A 20,822-nucleotide genomic window follows, 5' to 3' on the forward strand; every position below is an offset into this window, starting at 1 on the left:
ACTCTTCCCCCCAGAGCCACTCATAACCTGTAGCTTGATGGACAGATGGAGACTGATGGCAATAGATGGAAAAAGAGTGAGAGAAACAAATTGAGGTGCTAACCTACTTCTCATTTTTGTTGCAGAAGCTCAACAGTCTTTAGATTAGATTTCTCTCCCGCTCGCTGTCATTCAGGAATGCTTTTGGGTCAAGTGTGTGCATGTGTGTGTTTATGGCATAGGAAACTGCTCACTAACAGCATAGAGAGACAGAGAGAGCGAGAGAGAGAGAGAGGTAGGAGTAACGAGCAAGCCGATAGGAGGAGGGAAACCAAGGAGGGAGGGGTGGATTGTGAGAGCGAGAGATCGAGCAGAAGAGAGTGTGAAGCTGCAGCAGCCGGGAGATAAAAGCCTTTCTCTCCCTCTGTTGGCGTCTGTGAATGAGGGATAAAGCAGAAGAGTGAAGCCAGCCAAAGGAAGAACGAATCCAGACTGCCTGCTGTCACTGGAGCTCCTGGCTTCCCCGGATCAGCAGGCCTCAAACCACAAACGCACAGCAGGACAAGTCACTCGTGGACACGTATGTAGAGGGGCTCGCACAGCTGACCTGGGGACCGCCCAACCTCGCCGGCACAAACAAACACTCACACTCTCTCCAGGATAGACACACACTTGCTGTTGCTCTAGCCTCCACCGTATCAATCGGATCAATCCAGTCATGCTTATCTGACGGAGCCACGGTTTCTTTTAGCCGGAGACGCCCTGTGTTCCTGTTTTTTTCTCCCTGCATGTTTTTATTAAGGGGAGTGCAGACCCTCTTCTCCTAAACCTCTGCCCTTCACTGGACACTGAATCCCTTTGGCTCGGTTCCACATACACATCTGTACGTGTAGACTAAGTAAGTCTGCTACTTTAATCGGGATCTTGACAAGACCTCAGCCAAGCCGACAGAGGACCAGTCTTTTCCTCCTCTTCCTCATCTTCTGCCTCAGAGTCCATCTCTGGCTCTTACCCCAGATGCCTCTTCCGATTTAGATCTAGTGGACGTGAGGAGTTATTAAGAGACAAAACCACAGAAAAGAAACAGAACGAGGGCCATTTTTTCCCAGCCTAATGTTGTTGTTTTTTTGTCTCGGCATAAGACATGGTCTAAATCCCTCCCCACCTGGTGCAAATAGTGGATTTTGTCAGGCTGTTGCATCGTCGCACTGCACCACCTGAGGAAGGGGAAGCTTGCTTAACTGGCAGGCTGACAGCAGGACATGGGAGGTTTATGATTGGAGAGCCCTGGAACACAATTCTCAGCCACCGCTGGTCCTCTGGGAATCTAACATTGAGGTGCCGGGAATCTTTTAGACTTGTATCTCGGGGAGAGGCATGTGACGCTGTCTGGGGAGCTTAAGGTGGAGTCCGTCTACATTTGGCTGCCTCTAGATTTAGACCGGCACCCTACTCAGGCACACAGCATCATTTCCTGGGTTTTCTACTACGTTGACTTGATTCCACAGGTATTTGGCTGTTGATAATCGTTGTGAAGACTTGCCTGCCAATCTTGTCAATGAGAGGAATTTAACGCAGGGGATTTTGGATTTCAACAGTCCCTTACAACGAGCAGCGTACACAGCTGGAAGGGTCGACACATCGCTTGCGGCGTCCCTTCAATGAGCAGGATTATATCTTGGGAGAATGACAAGGAGAAGCGTTAGGGCGGGAAGCCGTTGCTCTGATTGAGTATTTAACAAGCTGTCAGAGTATTGGCTGAATCTCCCAGCAATCTGCGGCAGCATTGGCTGACTGCACACTATCTCTCACCCACAACCAATCTGGGCGCCGTGCTGCCTCGGCAGAATGAGACACTGAGCCCGCCGTTACTACGAGGGATATCGACAACGTCAACATTAATACTACTTCCACTATGTGTACCGTGACGGATAGGATTCCCACCGATGGCTGACTTGCTTAAGGGATCTTACCTTTCTCCTCTTGCACGGCAATAACAGTACCACAGTGGGAGAGATGGGCGTCATTAATTCATGAGCTCAGATAGCTGCTAGATCTGAGTGTTGATAGAGCTCTGGCACTTGGAACTGACAACAAATCTCAACACCACTTTGGTTGTGGTTTACCGAGGTTAAAAAAGAAGAATCACAATGCAATGGCAGCAGACGATGGTGTTGCTTTGATCTCTGCATTGTGTAGTAATCACCTCTCATATTTGAGAGAATTATGACTTTAAATTATAAGTGCGATAAGTGAAAGATAACTTTCACACTTTGTTCTCATGTCACACATACACACACATGCAGTGTGTGTTTGTGTGTGCGTGTGTGTGTGTGTGTGTTTGTGTGGAGCAGCTGGAGCTTCACTAAGGGTTTAAATAACACCGGACTACATTTTTCTCGCTCCTACACTCTTTATCCTGCCCAACACATTGCCTTACACCATGTTACAGCTCACCTGCCATAAGCCCGGTGATAAATCAGACACCTGACCCTAACCACATTTATTTTCCTCTGTGTTGTGTCTCTGCTGACATAGCTGTGTCCTTGTGTCCTTGACTGCGACCACAAGTCTTCTGGGATAAACAGACCAGGTAAAGCAGCCAGCTGTCTGCCAATGTTCATACACTTTTACACAGCTGGCCCTTAGGGAGAGAGCAGGGACACGTTGGCCTGAGCTGCCTGCGTCGGGATTAAATCAAAAGACTGACCCTCCCTCTCTGTCCTCTGTTGCCAGCTCATACATCCTTCTTTCTATTTACCGGATTTTATTTACATGCTGCAATGGAATATGGAGCTAAACATGCTATTCCAAACTTAATATTACTCACAGATGTCAGATTGAGGGAACTGTCAGTCACTTGCCAGCCTATCTGAACAACCTACCTTACCATTGTCTCTCTTTTTGAGGGATGGGATTTTTCTCTAAAACACCTGGAATCATTTTAAATCTAAATCAACATTAATTTTCCATTCTCTGGTGGATTAACTGCCTGTATTTGTGCTACAGTCTCTTCTCTTTCAAAAAAATATCTGGGAACATAAGAGACATGGGGAACTCCATGGGTTGTGTCAGGCCTCCTCGGGAGGGGGAACTCGGTGGAGGCCCCCCACTTACACCAAAGAAGCGTCTACGTTTCAGACGTAAGCACAAGGGCAAGAAGAACAGGAAAGGAGAGCTAGAACAGGAGGACTTTGAGCGACAACAAAGCCATGAGCCTTATGAAAGAGAGGAAGAGGATGAAGACGATGAGGAAAAGGCTGCAGTTATAGAAGCGGCAGATATTAGAAACAGAGCTAGGACTCTGTCAGTGCCTGATACCCAGTTCACTCATTCCAAAACAATTCTGCACAGCAATACACTTTCCCCTGGCTTTGTGAGTGCCAGTGTAGGGGGCCATATGGGCAACAGATTACTTGAAGTGTCCCCCAAGCCCAGCCCAGCCTGGAGAGGGGTTTTCTGCCTACCAGGGGATGAGGACACTGTTAGCGCCATCATAGATGTCGCCAGCATCCCAAGCCAAACCACAACCACCACCCCAGTCAACCAAGCCTCAGCCCTGGGCAGTACCACCCCAGGTGGGGGGAGGGTCTGTCGCGTTAAGGAGAAAGCCCAAGGGGTCCTAGAGAAACCTTGGATCCTCCGACAGAAAAAGGAGAAAAACGAAAAGGAGAGGGTAGAGAGAGAGGGAAAGGGGGATGGGGGAGTCAAAGGAGAACCAGAAGGGACTGTAGCAGTGGTGCGGACACCTTCAGGGAGGGAGCACAAAGGTGTGGTCCATATCCGTGAAGTGGATGGTAAACTCTGTGTGGTGAGGACAGTGTACCCCAGTGATTTTGGCTCTCCGGTGTGGAGGGGCGAACATGACAGTGGTGTAGATGTGCGCAAAGAGCCCCTTGCCACATCTCCAGTCCCAGGAAATATTTTCAAAGTCCAACTGTCTGAGGAAGACAAAAGTACAGCCAATATGCCTGCAAGGGATTTCCCCATGTCCTCCAACCAAATGTGGATCCAGGAGACTATGGCAGTCAAGGGATTTAGCTTGGACACCCCAGTTCTTGCGCAGGAGCCCTATTCTCTGTTGGAGTCGGGCTATGCCAGCGACCTGCCATTAACATCACCAGAAACAGCGGGCACCACTCCTAGTCAGACAGACTGGGGAGGGTTGACCAGCAGCTCATCAGAGAGACTGGACTCCATGATGGAGAGCCCTCTGCAACAGGCGACTGTAAAACACCTGCCACAGGTTTGCATCTATCTACCTCTTCCTCTTCCTTCCAGCCACACATCTAATCTGTTGACCAACCCTCTTAGATCTTTCTCTTGATCTCTGTCTTGAAGAGTGCTACAACAATTAGTTAGATTAGTTACAATTAGTTAGATTAATCCAGAGGTTCCTGCTGACACGGTACCAGATCTTTTTTTTTGCTACCTGGCTGACAAGAAGTGATATGATTCAGCAAAAAAAGGTGCATAAAAGATTGGAAACCCCCTGGATAAATCAAGTAGTTGATCTGCAGAAAATGACTCAACACTAATGGTATTACATTACATAATTAAGTCATTTGTTGGCTCCAGCTTCACAAATTTGAGGATTTGCTTCTCTACTCTATTATCAATTGAATATATTTGGTGGTCAAATAACACAAGCCTTCTAAGGACATTTTGTCTAGTTTATTTGGTGTACACATGTACATATGCTACAGGTTATTATATACAATCAGTAAGAGATGTGATGGAGAGATGCAAAAAAACCTTTAAAGGTCCCATGACGTGGTGCTCTTTGGATGCTTTTATATAGACCTTAGTGGTCCCCCAATACCCTATCGGAAGTGTCCTTCCCAAAATTCAGCCTTGGTACAGAATTACAGCCACTAGAGCTAGTCCTACAATGAGCTTTCCTTAGTATGTGCCATTTCTGAGTCTGTAGCTTTTGAGGAGGAGAGAGGGGGGGCAAGGTGGAGGCTGGGTTTGTGGCCTTGACCAACTGCCACTTTGCTCTTTTGAAAGCCATGATCTCTCTCTCATGGGTGGACCAAATTCTCTGGGCGGGCAAAGCAGAGAAAGGGGTGGTTGCCTTGACCCTTATGACCTCATAAGGAGCAAGATTCCAGATCGACCCATCTGAGCTTTCGTTTCCTCAAAAGCAGAGCAGGAGACCCAGTGTTCAGTTTACACCTATCGCCATTTCTAGCCACAGGGGGACCATCGGCAGGCTGGGGGACACATATTGACATTTTGAGGCTCAATCAGGGCACTTTCCAATGCATAAACCAATAAAACTAAAATTAAACTAAAATATTGAAAGGAAGAACACAAAGCCTAAACTAAAATTACACACAGAATCAGATCAAGAGAATAGGGGCGGGGATAGCTCAGTTGATAGGGCAGGTGCACATATCCAGAGGTTTACTCCTCAACGCAGCGGCCACGGGTTCGACTCCGATCTACAGCCCTTTGCTGAATGTCATTCCCTCTCTCTCTCTCCCCTTTCATATCATCATCTGTCCTATGGAAATAAAGGCCTAACAATCCCCCAACAAATAATCTTAAAAAAATAAATAATAATAATCAAGAGAATAAATATGAAAGGTAAAATAATATTAGGAGTAACATGGGTTGTTTACAAAGACGTTCCATAGGGATAACAACCGCTTTCTTAAATAGCGTTAACTTGTGTTCCGGGGCAATAAAATGTTCAGACTTTTCAAGATTTTGTTCTCAGGATTGAAGGAATGTTTTTGTTATCGCAAATATGGGGATGAGAATGGAACCTAAAGATTATTTGGACACTCAACCTTTTTGGGTTATTTTGTAATAAATTAAACTGTAACATTTTGTTGTCCAACCTGTAAAGCTTGAGGTCTCTGGAGTCCGTTTTCAACCCAGTTGGTTAGTGCTGCAGAGAGTAATCCACAGCTCTTGATTTGTCTGAGTGATGCTTTTTGAGGAGTTCCTTTGTTGTCATGAAAGGTTATATATCTATGTATGCATGCATGTGTGTGTTATTAGCTCTCAAAAGGCACTATGCCTCTCTCCATTCTTTCTGCCTCTGTCCCCAGAGCCTAATCAATGCCGCACATACCGTTACTCCACCCTTCTCTCCCAGTTTCCTTCTTCCTCCACTTCATTTCTTCCCCTTCACCTCTTTCTACTGCTTGTTATTTCCCTTACGCACATACTCGCTCACTACTGACGTCTCTTAGAGTGTGGCAGACAGGCCGGGTGTTTCTTTGTGTGACAGAAGGGTCATTGCTTCAAATGACACGGTTGCCTCTTGCTCCAAAGTGAAACATGTCATTTTCAACAGCACACAAAGCAACGATGGGCGTATGTCTGTGTAGCTCTGGTGGTTTTGGTTGAAAAAGGGTTTTTTCTTTTGGGTGGGGGATGGAGGATGAGTAGACGGGTTAGATCGGTTCATTCAAACATCATCACTATCATTTTCTGTTGGTGATTTACACAGTAGTCTTTTAACATTACCTTTGTCGGTTCATTTGATTGGATTCGGCATATTTTACAGTTTGCTGCCTGCCAGTAGGACTTAAAATAGTCATTGTTTCAAGTTTTTTTGTTATGGTACTTGTTTCAATGCCTCATTTTGATAAATAGAAACATGTTTTCGTCTACATACCCCTTTTTATCACTAAATCAAACAACCCTGACGTTTCAAAAGTGAAATGTTCTTGCCACATATCAACTTCCCTATGATTAAATAGTCTGAAACTGAAAATGATTTCAATCAGGATCTAATCAAACAATCTTACTAGACATTTAATGCCAGCTTCTGGTATTTGATACACAGTGGTACACACACATTTTAGTAGGTACATAAAAAGGTGCGGAAGTTAATTGCCAAACCTGCAAGGACATTACTTAAAGTGTCAAAGAAAAGTATATCTTTAAGCCACTTTGTAATGTCAGGAAAACAGCTATGATGACTCATGACTCTGTACCAAGTACACAGAGTTCTACTGTTGATATCTAGTGAAATGTTAAAGACAAAGTGCAAGGGAAGATCGTAACCTCAGTGTGTTGGGAAGCCTACATTGCAGTGCATACTTTCTAAATATCTGTGTGGAGCTTAGCTTATTAGTCTAGCAAAGTGCTTCTTTGTACAGCGTGTGTTTGGGATGTGGAAAATGTTTGAGGCTCAATTGCAAGAATGAGCAGAGAGAAAGTGTGCTAGCTCACAGCTTTGCAGCCCTCCTTCACCTTGAAAATGAAAAGGCTGCTGCAGCCACTGCAGTGATATAGCGGATGACGGGCACTTTTCACCACCGCTGCCAGGGTTAGTTGAGTTCTCCTCTATATGAAAAGGCAGTACAGTATGGCTGTGTAGTACAGCAGCTGATGGCCTGTCGGGTTGTGTTTGGAGCTGCGTGTCTCATTTAGTGCACAGTTGCTGAGTTAGGAGAAACACACAAACACTGATACAGTAGATCCGCAGAGGCCTCTGCTTTATTATGGAGATGCAACAATCAATACTCCAGTCTTGTGTGTTCCTGGGTCATGGGATGGGTGTGTGCATGTGTCAGGATGCTTCTGAATCCGCTTTAAAGTGCAGCTGTTCTTTGTATGTGGGTGCATGGGATGCCTGTCTCTGCAAAAAAAAGGATTTAAAATTCAATGCGCATTCATCAGCAAGACGGCTGGTTTGTTTAACCCCATGGGAATTCCTACCACTCATTGAAACCACCACTCACATTTATTCATACTGTGTTCCAGTCCTACTGTGTCTGAGGCCGTCCAGCTATCCACCCATCATCAGTCCGTCCATCCTTTATCCACCCATACATCCTTTTAGCTTATTAAGGACTTGAAGTCAGGGTTTTACACAAGTAATAGTAGAACAATTAAGACATCTTCTTTATTTCTTTTCCCTGTCCATCCTCCGTTCTCTCCTCTTTGTCATTGCCTCCCTCCATCCCTCGTGCCCCCTCCTCTTCCCACAGACTTCAAAGAGGACACCCTTCTAAAAGAGGGCTGGTCCAGAGCTGCAGGGGGTCTGCTGGTGGATCATGAATGTTTGTTACTAGATCAAGGCGGTACTGAATGCTGCTGCCACCTGCTCTAACCTCCAACACATCTCTGTGTGTCTCTGTGTGGCGCATGTTATTGTTGCCCTGCACTGTTTGTAACTCTCATCCACATGGATATTTGTATATGTAGACTAACACCCAGTGTTAATTCTGCACTGTAACCAGAGCTGTGAAAGGCACCTTAACTCCAGCTAATCGTGTTTTTTGAGTGCAGCTTTAACTTATTCTGTTCTAGTAGTTTTTGGTTGTGTTTGCTATCTGAATACCCAGTAGGCTAATTTAGCAAATAAGCTGAGGTTGAGTCAACATGCTTGAATAACTACACAGATTGTTGCCTAAGCAAACAGGACAGTTTTTTGGCTAACGTTTGTCAATGTTTTTTTAAAGTCTTCAGTTCCGGTGAAATGGCCAACTTGTACATTTAGAAGCTCTTATACTCGAGAACACAGATGTGATTCATGACATTTGAAAATGTACTTATGATAATAATAAGAGAAAGCGTTTGACCACATCTCAGTGGCTTCTTCAGCATCTGGAACTGTTGATAACAAACTTTATTCCTTAAAGAAGGCATACAGTGAAAACCTCCTAAAAAAACTAAGGAGAATATATATATATATATATACAATGTGTGTGTGTGTGTGTATATGTGTGTATGTATGTACATATAATATAAAATGTGTGTGTGTATATATTATGAATTAATGAATGGCATACGTGCATGCATTTCCCCATAAAAAAGCAGAGGCACCTCAGTAAGCGGTGGAGGAGCTGCTGTTGCAGTCCTCCACCTGCAGTGGCAGTGCTGATGCAGCCCTCACACAGAGCTGTATCACTATTCAGCTGGAGGATTAGGGGCTCTGTAGTTCTCAGCAAAGATGGTTGTAGATGCATACAGAGAGACAGAGCTCTGCAGGAAAACCCACAGCAGAATCCGTCCCAGTCAAGTCACAAATTCCATTATGCAGCCTATCTTTATTTCCTTGCATTCTCAATGAGACAGTAATAGGAATGCTAACTGACTACGCATACAGTATCTGTGCCTGGGGTTCCTGTTAGCAAGTTAAGGGTGTGACAACATGCTGGTTGTTTTGACTGACCTGTGCGCGTGCACGTGTGTGTGTGTGTGGGAGTGTGAGTGATACTTTTAGGTGTCCTTGTTAATGCATAGAGGCGTTTCTTCATGCATTTGGAGATTTGTGTTTTTCTTTTAATCAACAAAACTTTGAACAAATAGTACTTAATGTAAAATACTACATGTACTGTATGTGCCGAGTCCAGTTGCAATTCAACGCCCCCCCCCCCATGTCTTTTTTGGTTGTTGCTGCAGTCTCCTGCCACACACTGGATGTTTCTACTGCTCTATATTAGCAGCAGGGAGAGAGACAGTGAGGGAGGGAAGAAGGCATAACAGAAGAATACTGATGGCAATAGCTGAAGCCAAGCAGCAACAGTTACTGCATATACATCACTCAGCCTTTGTCATCGTGGACAGTTGACCCACAGAGAGCTTATTGAGAGGAAGAAAGACGCAGTGGGAAATTGGCTAAAGCGGTCTCATGTAGCGCAGTGGGCAGAGCATGTAGATAAATTAGCTGTGAGTCTCCATGACAGCCTGGTTTCTCTTTAGGCCTTTGGCAAACATATACTTCACATCCTAAAGGGGCTTTCAAGAGCATCTGTTGTTTATGTTTATTTTTGTCATATAGATCAAACTAAAAAGTTATTTTAACGGTTAGAGGTGACTATTTACAAAGCGAGATTGGTAGCTTACCTGACATATTTAGAAAAGCCTGAAGAATGAGGAAGAATAAGAAGCAACAGGGAAATCCTGCTACTAAAAAACTGATTGATAAATCCAATCAATTTGTGTGGCTATTTGAGGACTAGGAGGTAGACCAATAACACATTTTACATATAGACTCTGTATAGCTGACCCCATCTCTTCTGTTGATTACAACATCAGTGAAAAACAAAGAGGGGACGAGTACAAGCGGCAGAGGCTGGGAAGGCTGAGCAGATTGATCAGCATCTGAGGCGGAACAGATGAAAGAACATGAAAAACTGAAGAGACAGATCGAGGTTGGGGAGGGGGAGACGCGAGGAGATGAAGGGGAGAAGGCAAAGTGTTGCGGTACACAAGCTAATGAACAGGCTAGACTAGATAATGGAGAAAATTGGAAAAACTGCTACATTGACATAGAACTACTTGAAACACAATCAGACACACATCTCACACACACTAAAGGGTTATTGATTATCAGACAGATGAATGAGGAGTTAATAGGGAGAATCAAAAAACCTCTCTGCAGAGTTTGTGTCTCATAGACGGTAGTTTCTGCCGACTTGCTGGCCGGAAAAAGCTGATTTTTGTCTGCTGTATATTGCAATGATGACTGGTGTAAAGATGCCTTAAGATAGAACATGATACATGCAGCAAGATCTTGAAGGCATATGTCAAATTCTTCTGATTTTTTTATGTGACTCTACCACCATTGATTTTCTGGATTGTGGACTTGCAACTCAGTTTGTTTTAGTGCATTTGGCAACATAACTCTTTTTTTAAATTTCTCTTCATTTCTGCATACAGGAACAATTGAATCACAATTGTAACCCATACTCTGCCTGTCTTCCCCTGATCCCTCCAGATTTCAGAGATCTATGTGAGCGGCGAGTCAGGCGACCTCACAGCCAAAGAGAAGCTGTTATTATGGAGCCAGCAGGCGACAGAAGGCTACCCCGGCCTCCGCTGTGTCAACTTCACCTCATCCTGGAGCGACGGACGCATGTTCAACGCTCTGCTGCACAGATACAGGTTAGAGGATGAATAGCAAGACAGATTTTTAGATTGTCTTTTCTTGTTATTGGTGTTTAAGACTGAATTCAAAGTCTGATTTTTTTTTTTCAAACTAAGTTAAACTGCTTGATATGAATCGATTCATAGAATTCCAAAAATCAATTTTCCTTTTTTTTGGCATAAAAAAAATAAATGGCATGAATACTGTCACATGAGGAAAAACTACATTTACCTACTGTGAATAGTTTTTTAACTGAGAATCATTTTAAAATCAAAAATCAATCTTAAATTCCATCTTGAGCATTAAAATTGATATCAAATTGGGACATGTTCTGAACCGTGCACCCCTACTGCTTGAGATGGAGATAATGTTTGAATGTCCTAAACTAAGCTGATACATAAATACGCCGAGGACTGAGCCATCTCAACCAAATTTTGATTCAGGGGAGTTGAATGGGAGGTATCTTTTTGATGAAAGGTATTTGACATTTACACTTTTACAAACAAACGTATGAAAATATGTTTCGACAGTTGTTCCAAACTGCTTTGAATTTACCAAAATACATAAAAAGTCATAGGAACTGTCGGCATTTAAACACTACACACAACCAGAAACACTCTAGATGATTAACAGGCTGCTAAACAGATACAACAGATAAGAGGCAGGACAGACGCACACACACAAACACACACACGAGCACATGCACACACGCACGCGCACACACACACACACACACACACGCAAAGACAGACAGACAGAGACACACACACACACACACACACACAAACAAAAAAGACAGACATAGACACATATACACATTCACATACACACACACACAAAATTATTATATTTTTTATATATATATATATATATATATATATATATATATATATATATATATATATATATATATATATATATATGATAATATAACACGTGCAATGTGTGTGTTTTCCAGGCCAGACCTGATCAACTTGGAGGTGGTTGCGCAACAGAGTAACCGGGAGAACCTCGAACAGGCCTTTGAGATCGCCGAGTCGCTAGGGGTGACCAGTCTGCTGGACGCTGAGGGTGAGACTGTTGACCTGAATGACTGACTCAACTCAACAACTCCCTCTCTGCCCATTTAGGGTAGAACAAAGGCTGTTTTTCCAACTGTCACTAGTTTTTTAATACTTTACATTTTAACATTCTGTACTTTCTGGTCAGTTTTTGTGCCGGGACTCCTAGCTAAAAGTTGAAAATGTCAACGAATGTTAGGATTTTTATTCCTGGTTTTACTTTGGAAGCATGCCAACAAAAGAACATGCTAGCCAGCCCTAACGACTGTCTGATGAATGCCAATAGGGTTATGGCTCCACCCTTGATGCATTCTTTCTTCTTTTTTGTATTTCTTTCACACAAGCACCTTAAAATGTGATGCTGTGGACTATTATTGTCTATTAGCAGAGACATTCTGTCTGATACAGACTCAAGTAAGCAGCTGGAAGTGTGGGTTACCGCTGAATGTTTGACTGATATTATATTGCCTGTCTTTCTATGTTGCTGGAGAGTTGTTGGTGTTGCATCTAATGCTCAAACTGAAAGTAAAATAACTGGATGATGTCATTTTCTGTGGTTGAATGTTGAGTTGTTATCGCATCTGCACATTTATCCTTTTTACAGCCAGTGATTCTCTTGCTTCATGGTCTAACTTTGTGGATCTGTTGCTTCTTTATTTTATGTTGTAAACAAGCATTTGTTTCACTGGTTTTTGATAACTTAATATTATATGGTTACATCTATTTTCTAGTTGTTATGGACTGATATTGTATCCATTTAATTAGGTTTATTTCCGAGCAAACAGTGATTTGGTAACAAGATTTCTTCTGATAATATAATAAACTATCTTTCGGCATGTTTATTTGCAATATTTTAGACTTTCTCTAATTTCTTTCTCTTCAGACGTTGATGTTCCAGTTCCAGATGAGAAGTCGGTCATCACCTACGTCTCCTCCATCTATGATGCCTTCCCCAAAATCCCTGAGGGAGGAGACGGCATCGCCGCACAGGCACGTCACATTCTCCCCCACCCATATATACAACCGGCATTCCTCATTAAGATTGTTCACATTGCTGTGTTTGTACTTCGGAGCCTAGAATTTAATTATATAATAATTGCATATTCTTTTTGGCATACTCCTACTTCGTCTGCCATTGGTGCCCCATTCTACGTTCATTTTTGAAATAGGCTTCTATTTAATATATATTTTACTCTTCATCTCAATGTTTGCTTCATTCTCTGAAGAAATGTGTGATTCCCATTTTCTTTTGCCAGTCAAGTGTGCAGCTTCTTGAGTAATGACCTGGAACATTCAAATAATGATGCTATTAATCTAATAGTGTTGTAGTCATTTATTATACATAACTTTTTGGAAAAAGCAAGCCTATCCATTAAGATTTTTCAGGCAGTCTGAGAATTTTTCACATATGTTGTCCCACTCACAAAATCACTGCGCTCGTGTCTTCCTCTTTCTCTCCCTCCATCTCTTCCTTCTCTTCTCTCCATCATCAGGAGGTGGACCAGCGCTGGTCAGAGTACCAGTCCAGGTTCTCCTCTCTGCTCCAGTGGAGCCGGGAGCATACGGCCCTAATGGCCAACAAGAACTTCCCACTAAACCCGGTGGAACTCAAGGTGAGCACCACACAATCTGTTGGGTTTTTTAACACTGTAATTATTTTACTCAAATGCGTGAAGTTTTTCTGTTATTTCACTGTTAAATTGGTATTAGAGTTTTTAAGGCGCAATATCCTTTGAAACAGCAAGAGTTTACCATCAAACCTTGTGATTTAGTGAGCTACAGATGCAGTTTTATTTTCTTAGGTGCTGTGATTAAAAAATAACTCAAAGCGACATGAATACTTATTTGCAAATGCATGTTGCATATGGTGGGAATCAAAACCCTGCATATTCTCTCAGAGTCTTCACTTCAGTCCTACCAACATGCAGCCAGGAAGAAAGAGAGCTGACAAGCAGTTCTGTAAAACCCTGAGAGAAGAAAATAAAGGGAAAGAGAGGAGTTTAATAAAATTGACAGCAGACAGAAGTGTTGTAGGTGAGCGAGAAGGAATGAATTTAGATAAAAATTAAGAAGAGCTAGTTTGTAGAAGGAAGACGTGACGTTGAAAAAAGGAAGAGAACAATAATTTGACCCATTGGGAAAGTTTTTATTGCAGAAATTTGGGTTTCTTCTTTCTCCAACTAAATTCCACAAAAATAACATGCAATGGTCCATACAACGCTCTTCGTGTTTCAGAACAGTTTCCAGACTAACCTTTGACATACAAGATATTAGTCTGCGATTATTCATCAACATACGTTTCTTTGATTTGAACTATTTGTCCAAGAAATTCATAATTTCAGCTTTTTTAACAGACAAATTAGATCTAATTGACAAAGCCTGCGACACGGTAATATGGAACTCGTAAGTAACTTCCATTTTCCTCATCCTTCAGGCAATTTACAACAAGTACGTCCATTTTAAAGAGACGGAGATCCCCTCGAAGGAGATCGAGAAAGGTCACATCGAACATCTTTACAAACTGCTGGAGGTGAGAATGAACAGACAGAATGATGGAGCAAGATCATGACTGAGGGGAAAAGAGATCAGAGTGTAGAGATGGAGGAAAAGGTGACCAACATTTGGCACCATGTGCAGAGCGCTGATTGTGTGTGCATCATGGGGTTTAGCTCAGGCGGATTACGAAGTATGTCAACAAGAGAAAGAAGGATAAAGAGTTTTGTTATCATCAGGTTTTGTATGTGTTCCGTCAGAAATGAATCTCCTAGAGCAAAGCCCTTTCTCCCTTTGTATTCTTATCAATGCTGCAGCTGTTTCACTGAACACAAACACATCATAGATGATAATAGTTCCTCATTTATTCCCCCTCAGCTGAGTGTTGGTCTGTGGTGTGACTTATGATCACTCCTAAATGTAACTCTGATGTAATGGAGGCTTTTATTGGAGTTTGTTAGTGTATGATAAGAGACATGATCAGGCCCAAATAATCAGGGCCGACCCTATCTGAACCCGCATAGCTTCTGTCCAAGACTGACTCAAGCCCGAATCAGGCAGCAGTTCTTTTGCAGAGCCAGATTAAAAACCCAAATTTCCTCTTGAAGAATGTTATTTTAACAAACGTATTACAAGCTAAAGTTTTCAATGCGGTAACAGACATTTGTGACACAATCTTCAACATGCACCTTCAGCACAAAAATATTATTATATATAATAGTATATGCCATATGAAATAGATATTGTATTACAGCGGTAAGCAGCCCATATATTTCTCATGAAGTTACACGGACTACAAAGTCTGCATTAAAAAAACGAACCAGGGTCAGGCCGAATCGGGTTCAAGCAGCAAATCAAAGCTCTGGTGTCTGAGTGTTTACGGTGTGTGTCCACTTGCACTGAAGCATGATGGGATGTTAAGTATACACTCACTGCGCGTGCGTGCGTGTGCGTCTGCACTGTGTGCGTGTGCACTTTGTCCGTCCCCAGGTGTGGATCGAGTTTGGTCGTATTAAGCTCCCTCAGGGCCACCATCCTAATGACCTTGAAGAGGAGTGGGGAAAACTCATCCTGGAGATGCTGGAGAGAGAGAAGGCTCTACGGCCGGCTGTAGAGAGGTGCACATTCAAATATCTACTTTCAGCAGGATCCATGCAATCAAACCAAAAAAACGCTGATGCAATTTCTTGTGTTCAATGTCTCATCAAGTGGGATTTTCAAGGACATACCCCTTAAACGTGTGTGTGTGTGTGTGTGTGTGTGTGTGTGTGTGTGCGTGTGCGTGTGCGTGTGTGTGTGTGTGTTTTCAGGCTTGAACAGCTGCTTCAGAGGGCTAATAAGATCCAGAACATGGCTCTAGACTGCGAGGAGAAACTAACCCTCGCTAAGAACACACTCCAGGCTGTGAGTATTCAACCTCTCATTGCTTGCATCCTTTTTAATTTCCATTTTATTTGCACACTGGGCCATTAGATTTAGGTTAGGTGACAGTTGGGTCATCTAATGTGGGGATGTACAATGTGTTAATGTTTACAAGCTGTAAAAGCAATTGTCCTTTTGGGATAAAAATATTTCCTGCCGACCTTCTGCAAACACAGTCTCTCTTCCCCTGTCTGTCTGTTGCTGCGTGGACACAAACTTACTTTTAAAAACTGTTGGTCTAGATCTTTCTCCTTTGTCCCTATCATCGATGTCTTTGTTGGATTTGTTGCCAGTTATCTAACTTATTGAAGAAAATTGCTTTACTTTGTCCACATAGTTACTGTATTATAGCCCTCATTTGATTATATATAAAAGGGTTCCTGCTGGTATTTGCCGCTGCTACTTTGGCCTACTTTGTTTTCACTCTATTGTTTACTGAATCTATGCAGCACCACTCTGCAGAACATCGTCGCTTATAAAATAGAACTTTTACACAGAAGCCAAGTTAGCTTTAAACAAAAAAAAAGCAAAAGCTAATCCAACCATGCCTGCCCTGGTGTCCAGGACATGTCTCGAGTGGAGAGCGGCGAGGCGGTGCAGTGTGAGCGAGAGCTGGCCTGCTACCTGCAGGACTGCGAGTCTCTGATCAGACAACTCAACCAGGAGCTTACAGTCCTGCGAGATGAGAAGTACTACCAGGTGGAGCAGCTGGTGTTCAGGTGAGTGTGATGGTGTTGATTCTGTCCAGGTGACTGGCTTTGTTTACTCATAAGGAAGGAAGGAATGAAGGGTTCATTCCTATCAAAGTGGTCCTTGTGTAATTAATTAGGATGATAAAAAAGAATTACCGCAAATAAAAACAGCTCATCATACTTAATTATGGTCAACAAGCTGCACTGTGTTTTGCCATTAAATTCTATAATTATCTGCCACAGTTAATATGTTCTATCGTCTGCTGCTCATTAAGTGTATAAAGGTGCTGTGATGTAAATCAGTAGAGTCCAAAAAAGAAACTCCATCTGTCAGACTGCTCTTATGAAACTTAATTAAAAAGCCTTAAAAATCTGCATTCTAACAGAAACATACCTTCAAGTAGTGAAAGGAGGGGAGAATTTTAATTACTTTTTAGCTTTTTGCCCGCAATTGTTAATTCTCCCATAATTTAACCATTTAAGTCAGTTGGTAAAGCAGTTGATTTTAACCCATTCCTGGTAATAGTAGGAGACTGAAAGAGGGAAAGGAATAAGTAACCGTGTTGCCTCCAGTAACTATATCATCTGACATATATCGTCTGACATCACCAGAGTGTCTTGTCTTCAAGAGGAGCTGGTCTCCCTCAGACTGCAGTGCTCCAGCGTCTACAGGAAAGGCCACTTCTCCCAGTCCCTGGGCAACATTGGGGCAGAGCGCCCCAGCCAGAGAACCACAGACAGTGGCCTGACGCTGGGGCAGACACTGCTGGGGGCCGTGGGGGCTGTGGGTGCTGTCGGTGCCGCACTCCTGCGGCGACCCACTGCTCGCTCCCAGCTGGTGGCCATGTCGTCATCAGAGGACGAAGGAAGCCTGCGGTTCATCTACGAGCTGCTCGGATGGGTAGAAGAGACTCAGGTCAGTCACTGTAGCAGTTCAATTTAGAGATTCATTTAATAGTTCTTTCCATTTATCAATCATATCAATTAATCAACTGATTATTTAGTTGTCTTTGTAATGTCACAAAATAGTGAAATACAATGCCCAAATCTGCTGAGAAGCAAGTATTTCAGGAAACGTGTACTGTAAAAAAATACAGTAAAATGATCAAAGTAACCTTGTAAAGCCTTTAAAATAGGGGAAATAATGTAATTCATTCATCCACAGTTTCATAGAATATTAACGGCACGGGATTTAAATAGTGTTAATATGACAATAACAAAATCAAATCTACATTCAAAAGGTATTATAACCCTAAAAAAACATTCAACTGAAACAATACTTAGATAAAAAAATGAGTGCAAGGCGAATAATGCTTAGGAACAAAATGTTTAAAAAAAAAAAAAAAGTAAAATGTTCTTTGTTCCTGTGTGTTTCAGGAGCTTTTGGAGCGTGCTGAATGGGGCGCAGACCTCCCCTCTGTAGAAAACAACCTCCAAGAGCACAACGCCATACACACTGCAGTCGAGGAGCTAATGAGCGGCCTCCAGGAGGCACGCAGCTATGAGGTACGCACACGCACACGCACACACACACACACACACACACACACACACACACACACACACACATTACACACACACACGGTTTGTAACAAAGCTTGTCTGTCCTCTACTTCAGGCTAAAGTTTCTCCAAACTTCAAGAGCAGTTACTCTGAAACCCTGGCCAAGCTGGAGCACCAATACTGCAAGCTGCTGGTCAGTCTCCGTCAGATATAGAACTGTGGTTTTGTTTGTGTGTTCCTGGTAACACACTTCTTTGTTCACCCCTTCCTCTGTTAATCCCATTACACCATAACAGGACTCCCATGCTAAGAACACACAATTCCCCCCCCCCCTATTTCTCTCTTTATTTCTTAGTCCCCTTTTACTTTTAGTCTTGTCTCCTAATATAAATAGGTTGTTTTTTTTTTATTTAATTTTTGTGTGTTATAATTCCTAACACTGTACATGCACACTTGCTTGTGATTTTTACTTGTGACTTCTTATGTTCTTCCTTTTTTGGTATAAATATTCATTCTTAAAGGCTTCCATTCTCAGCTCAAGCAGCTTAAATGATAATAATATCTAGAGAAGCCTATTGGTTCTACAATAATCTGTAATTCTCATTCAGAGGGGGCTTTGCTGTTAGATTCTTGCTCTGATAGTCTGCTAAGAAAGTTGTTGCCTACGTAACCGTATGATCCAAACCAGAGAGTTTTTTTTATTTTTTATTTCTCTCTGCACTGCTGATCGGCATGATAATGATGTTTGTTTGTGCGGTTGCCATAGGAACATTCGTCATGGCGCCTGCGGAGCTTGGAGAGCCTGCACACATTTGTGTCACACTGCACTGAGGAGCTGATCTGGCTCAACGAGAGGGAGGAGGAGGAGATTGCCTTTGACTGGAGCGACAACAACCCCAACATGAATGCCAAGAGAGAATTATACAGCGTGAGTGGAGAAAGGGCCGGCACCTTTCTGTCAAGTCATAAAAACACAAAATACAGACCACAAACTTCCGAAGGGTGTTATCATATCTGTTATTTAAAGAAGAACAAGAGGCATACGTAAAACAAGCTCACGCTATTATGTCCAAATATGTTTTCCACATATATCAGCAGTGTTTACATGCACACAAAACACTCTTTTTACACCAGGCGAGTGCCAAAAAAACCTGTAATCTACTGTACCATAACATCCATCTTTTCCTGTTCTGTTTACAGGAAATGAAGTTAGAGCTGGAGGAAAAACAAGACGTGATGCGGTCGCTCCAGGAAACAGCCAACCGTCTGTGTCTCGAGAACCATCCTGCCAAACAGACTGTGGAGGTGAATCTGCGACTTTATTCAGCTAGACTGAGTTACCTTTTAAAGTGTCTGGGCTTTGCCTCTGTGACGCATTTGTTGGAACAGTTAAACCCCAAATGCTTCCGTTAAAATGCTTGCTTTTCTCGACTGTGCTTTTCATGATATTTGGTTTGGTTGCATTGTGAGAAGTATATAGAAAAATAGATTAAATTCAAAAGGACAGAAGGCAAACTGTAACCTTTTGTAAACCTTCTTGGCAAAAAGTACGAATTTCTAATCATAGCCAATAGAAGCACTGCATGAAAGATTACCGTATGATGCCAAAAGTACTTGAATATTTATACTGAGTTTATTCTGCCTGTTCTCTGGGTATGAGTGCACAGTTGAGCATATTACAGGAAATTAGTAGAAGCTGCCTGAAAAGACTGGGACTGAACAACATCCCTGCTAGTGCCTTGTAGCTACCCTGGGAAGCTTGCACTGTACTGTATGTAACTGCGGAGTGACATGCATGCCCTCTGTCTCCATCTCCCTGCATGTTACAGGCGTACAGCGCAGCGCTGCAGACTCAGTGGCAGTGGGTGAACCAGCTCGGTGTGTGTGTGGAGCAGCATCTCAAAGATAACACGGCATACTTCCAGGTGAGGCAACAAATATCACTATCGTTATAGTTTTCAAACTGAGACTTAAAAAATATAAATGTATCTGCAAGATACATTGTTGAGTTGTTATTGCAATTTCACTGTATTCCTCACCAAATCCACATGACCACGTGATCCACACTGTTCTCTTTGTTACCAAACAAATGTAGACAATTACATAATATAATATGAGTACGAGTGTGTCTTTATATTGATCCTCAAGTCAAGGCAGCTTTATTTGTAAAGCACATTTCAGCAATAGGGCAACTAGCCTCTGGCTGCAAAAACATGATGCCGATTAGATTAGATTAGATTGAACTGAGTTTTCAAACCGTCTACGTCAACTTGCCTAAACTTTTTGTTCACTGTGCTCTATGCATTTCTGTTGAAATCATTCTTATGCTTTTATTTTTGTCTCTTCTGTCTCAGTTTATGAGTGATGCTCGGGTCTGTGAGTCGTACCTGCGCCAGCTCCAGGAAACCATCAAAAGACAGTACACCTGTGACAAGAACAGCAGACTGAGCAAACTGGAAGACCTGCTCCAGGACTCAATGGTATCTATCCCCCTCCAGTTTTTATCTTTAATTTTCAGCAGCACACAACTTTATGGTCAACTCTGGCGACCCTCTCCTGGATAAATACCACCTATGTTTGTTTACTTCATAGCCAAATAGCTAATGAATGTTCAATGTTTACCAGCTACTCAATAGATCACCATTGTTTTTTTTAGGCTGGTGAGTGAAGGATATCTTCCAGCCACTTGCATATTTGACCAACATTTGGCTGGTATATTGTGCTAATTTAGAACCCTGCTCATAAAACATATGCATCATTTTATAACAATTTGACCAACTACAAATAATGAATTGAAGGCACTTCCTCAGTAGTGCCATTTGCAGTAAGTAA

General features: G+C 42.6%; 1 protein-coding gene across 20 annotated transcripts in view; it reads left to right on the plus strand.

Annotated features, from left to right (window-relative positions):
• Positions 1-2,984: 2,984 nt before the first annotated feature.
• The window catches only part of macf1a (microtubule actin crosslinking factor 1a), a 117,346-nt gene continuing 99,508 nt past the window's right edge, over positions 2,985-20,822 (plus strand). For 11 of the 20 annotated variants that reach the window (XM_034891984.1, XM_034891992.1, XM_034891988.1 and 8 more), the window contains exons 1-16: positions 3,009-4,225; positions 10,670-10,836; positions 11,778-11,890; positions 12,764-12,870; positions 13,374-13,493; positions 14,315-14,410; positions 15,364-15,491; positions 15,684-15,777; positions 16,360-16,514; positions 17,100-17,403; positions 17,865-17,993; positions 18,106-18,183; positions 18,757-18,918; positions 19,191-19,295; positions 19,820-19,915; positions 20,345-20,470. In XM_034891984.1, the coding sequence (XP_034747875.1) occupies positions 3,029-4,225; positions 10,670-10,836; positions 11,778-11,890; positions 12,764-12,870; positions 13,374-13,493; positions 14,315-14,410; positions 15,364-15,491; positions 15,684-15,777; positions 16,360-16,514; positions 17,100-17,403; positions 17,865-17,993; positions 18,106-18,183; positions 18,757-18,918; positions 19,191-19,295; positions 19,820-19,915; positions 20,345-20,470 (3,177 nt within the window). In that variant the 5' untranslated portion in view covers positions 3,009-3,028. Of the gene's footprint in view, positions 4,226-10,669; positions 10,837-11,777; positions 11,891-12,763; positions 12,871-13,373; positions 13,494-14,314; positions 14,411-15,363; positions 15,492-15,683; positions 15,778-16,359; positions 16,515-17,099; positions 17,404-17,864; positions 17,994-18,105; positions 18,184-18,756; positions 18,919-19,190; positions 19,296-19,819; positions 19,916-20,344; positions 20,471-20,822 lie in introns of all 20 variants that reach the window. The other 9 variants (XM_034891996.1, XM_034891997.1, XM_034891990.1 and 6 more) reach the window with 7 other exon arrangements.

This window comes from Etheostoma cragini, chromosome 14, assembly GCF_013103735.1.
Source record: "Etheostoma cragini isolate CJK2018 chromosome 14, CSU_Ecrag_1.0, whole genome shotgun sequence".
In the NCBI taxonomy this organism is placed as follows: Eukaryota; Metazoa; Chordata; class Actinopteri; order Perciformes; family Percidae; genus Etheostoma; species Etheostoma cragini.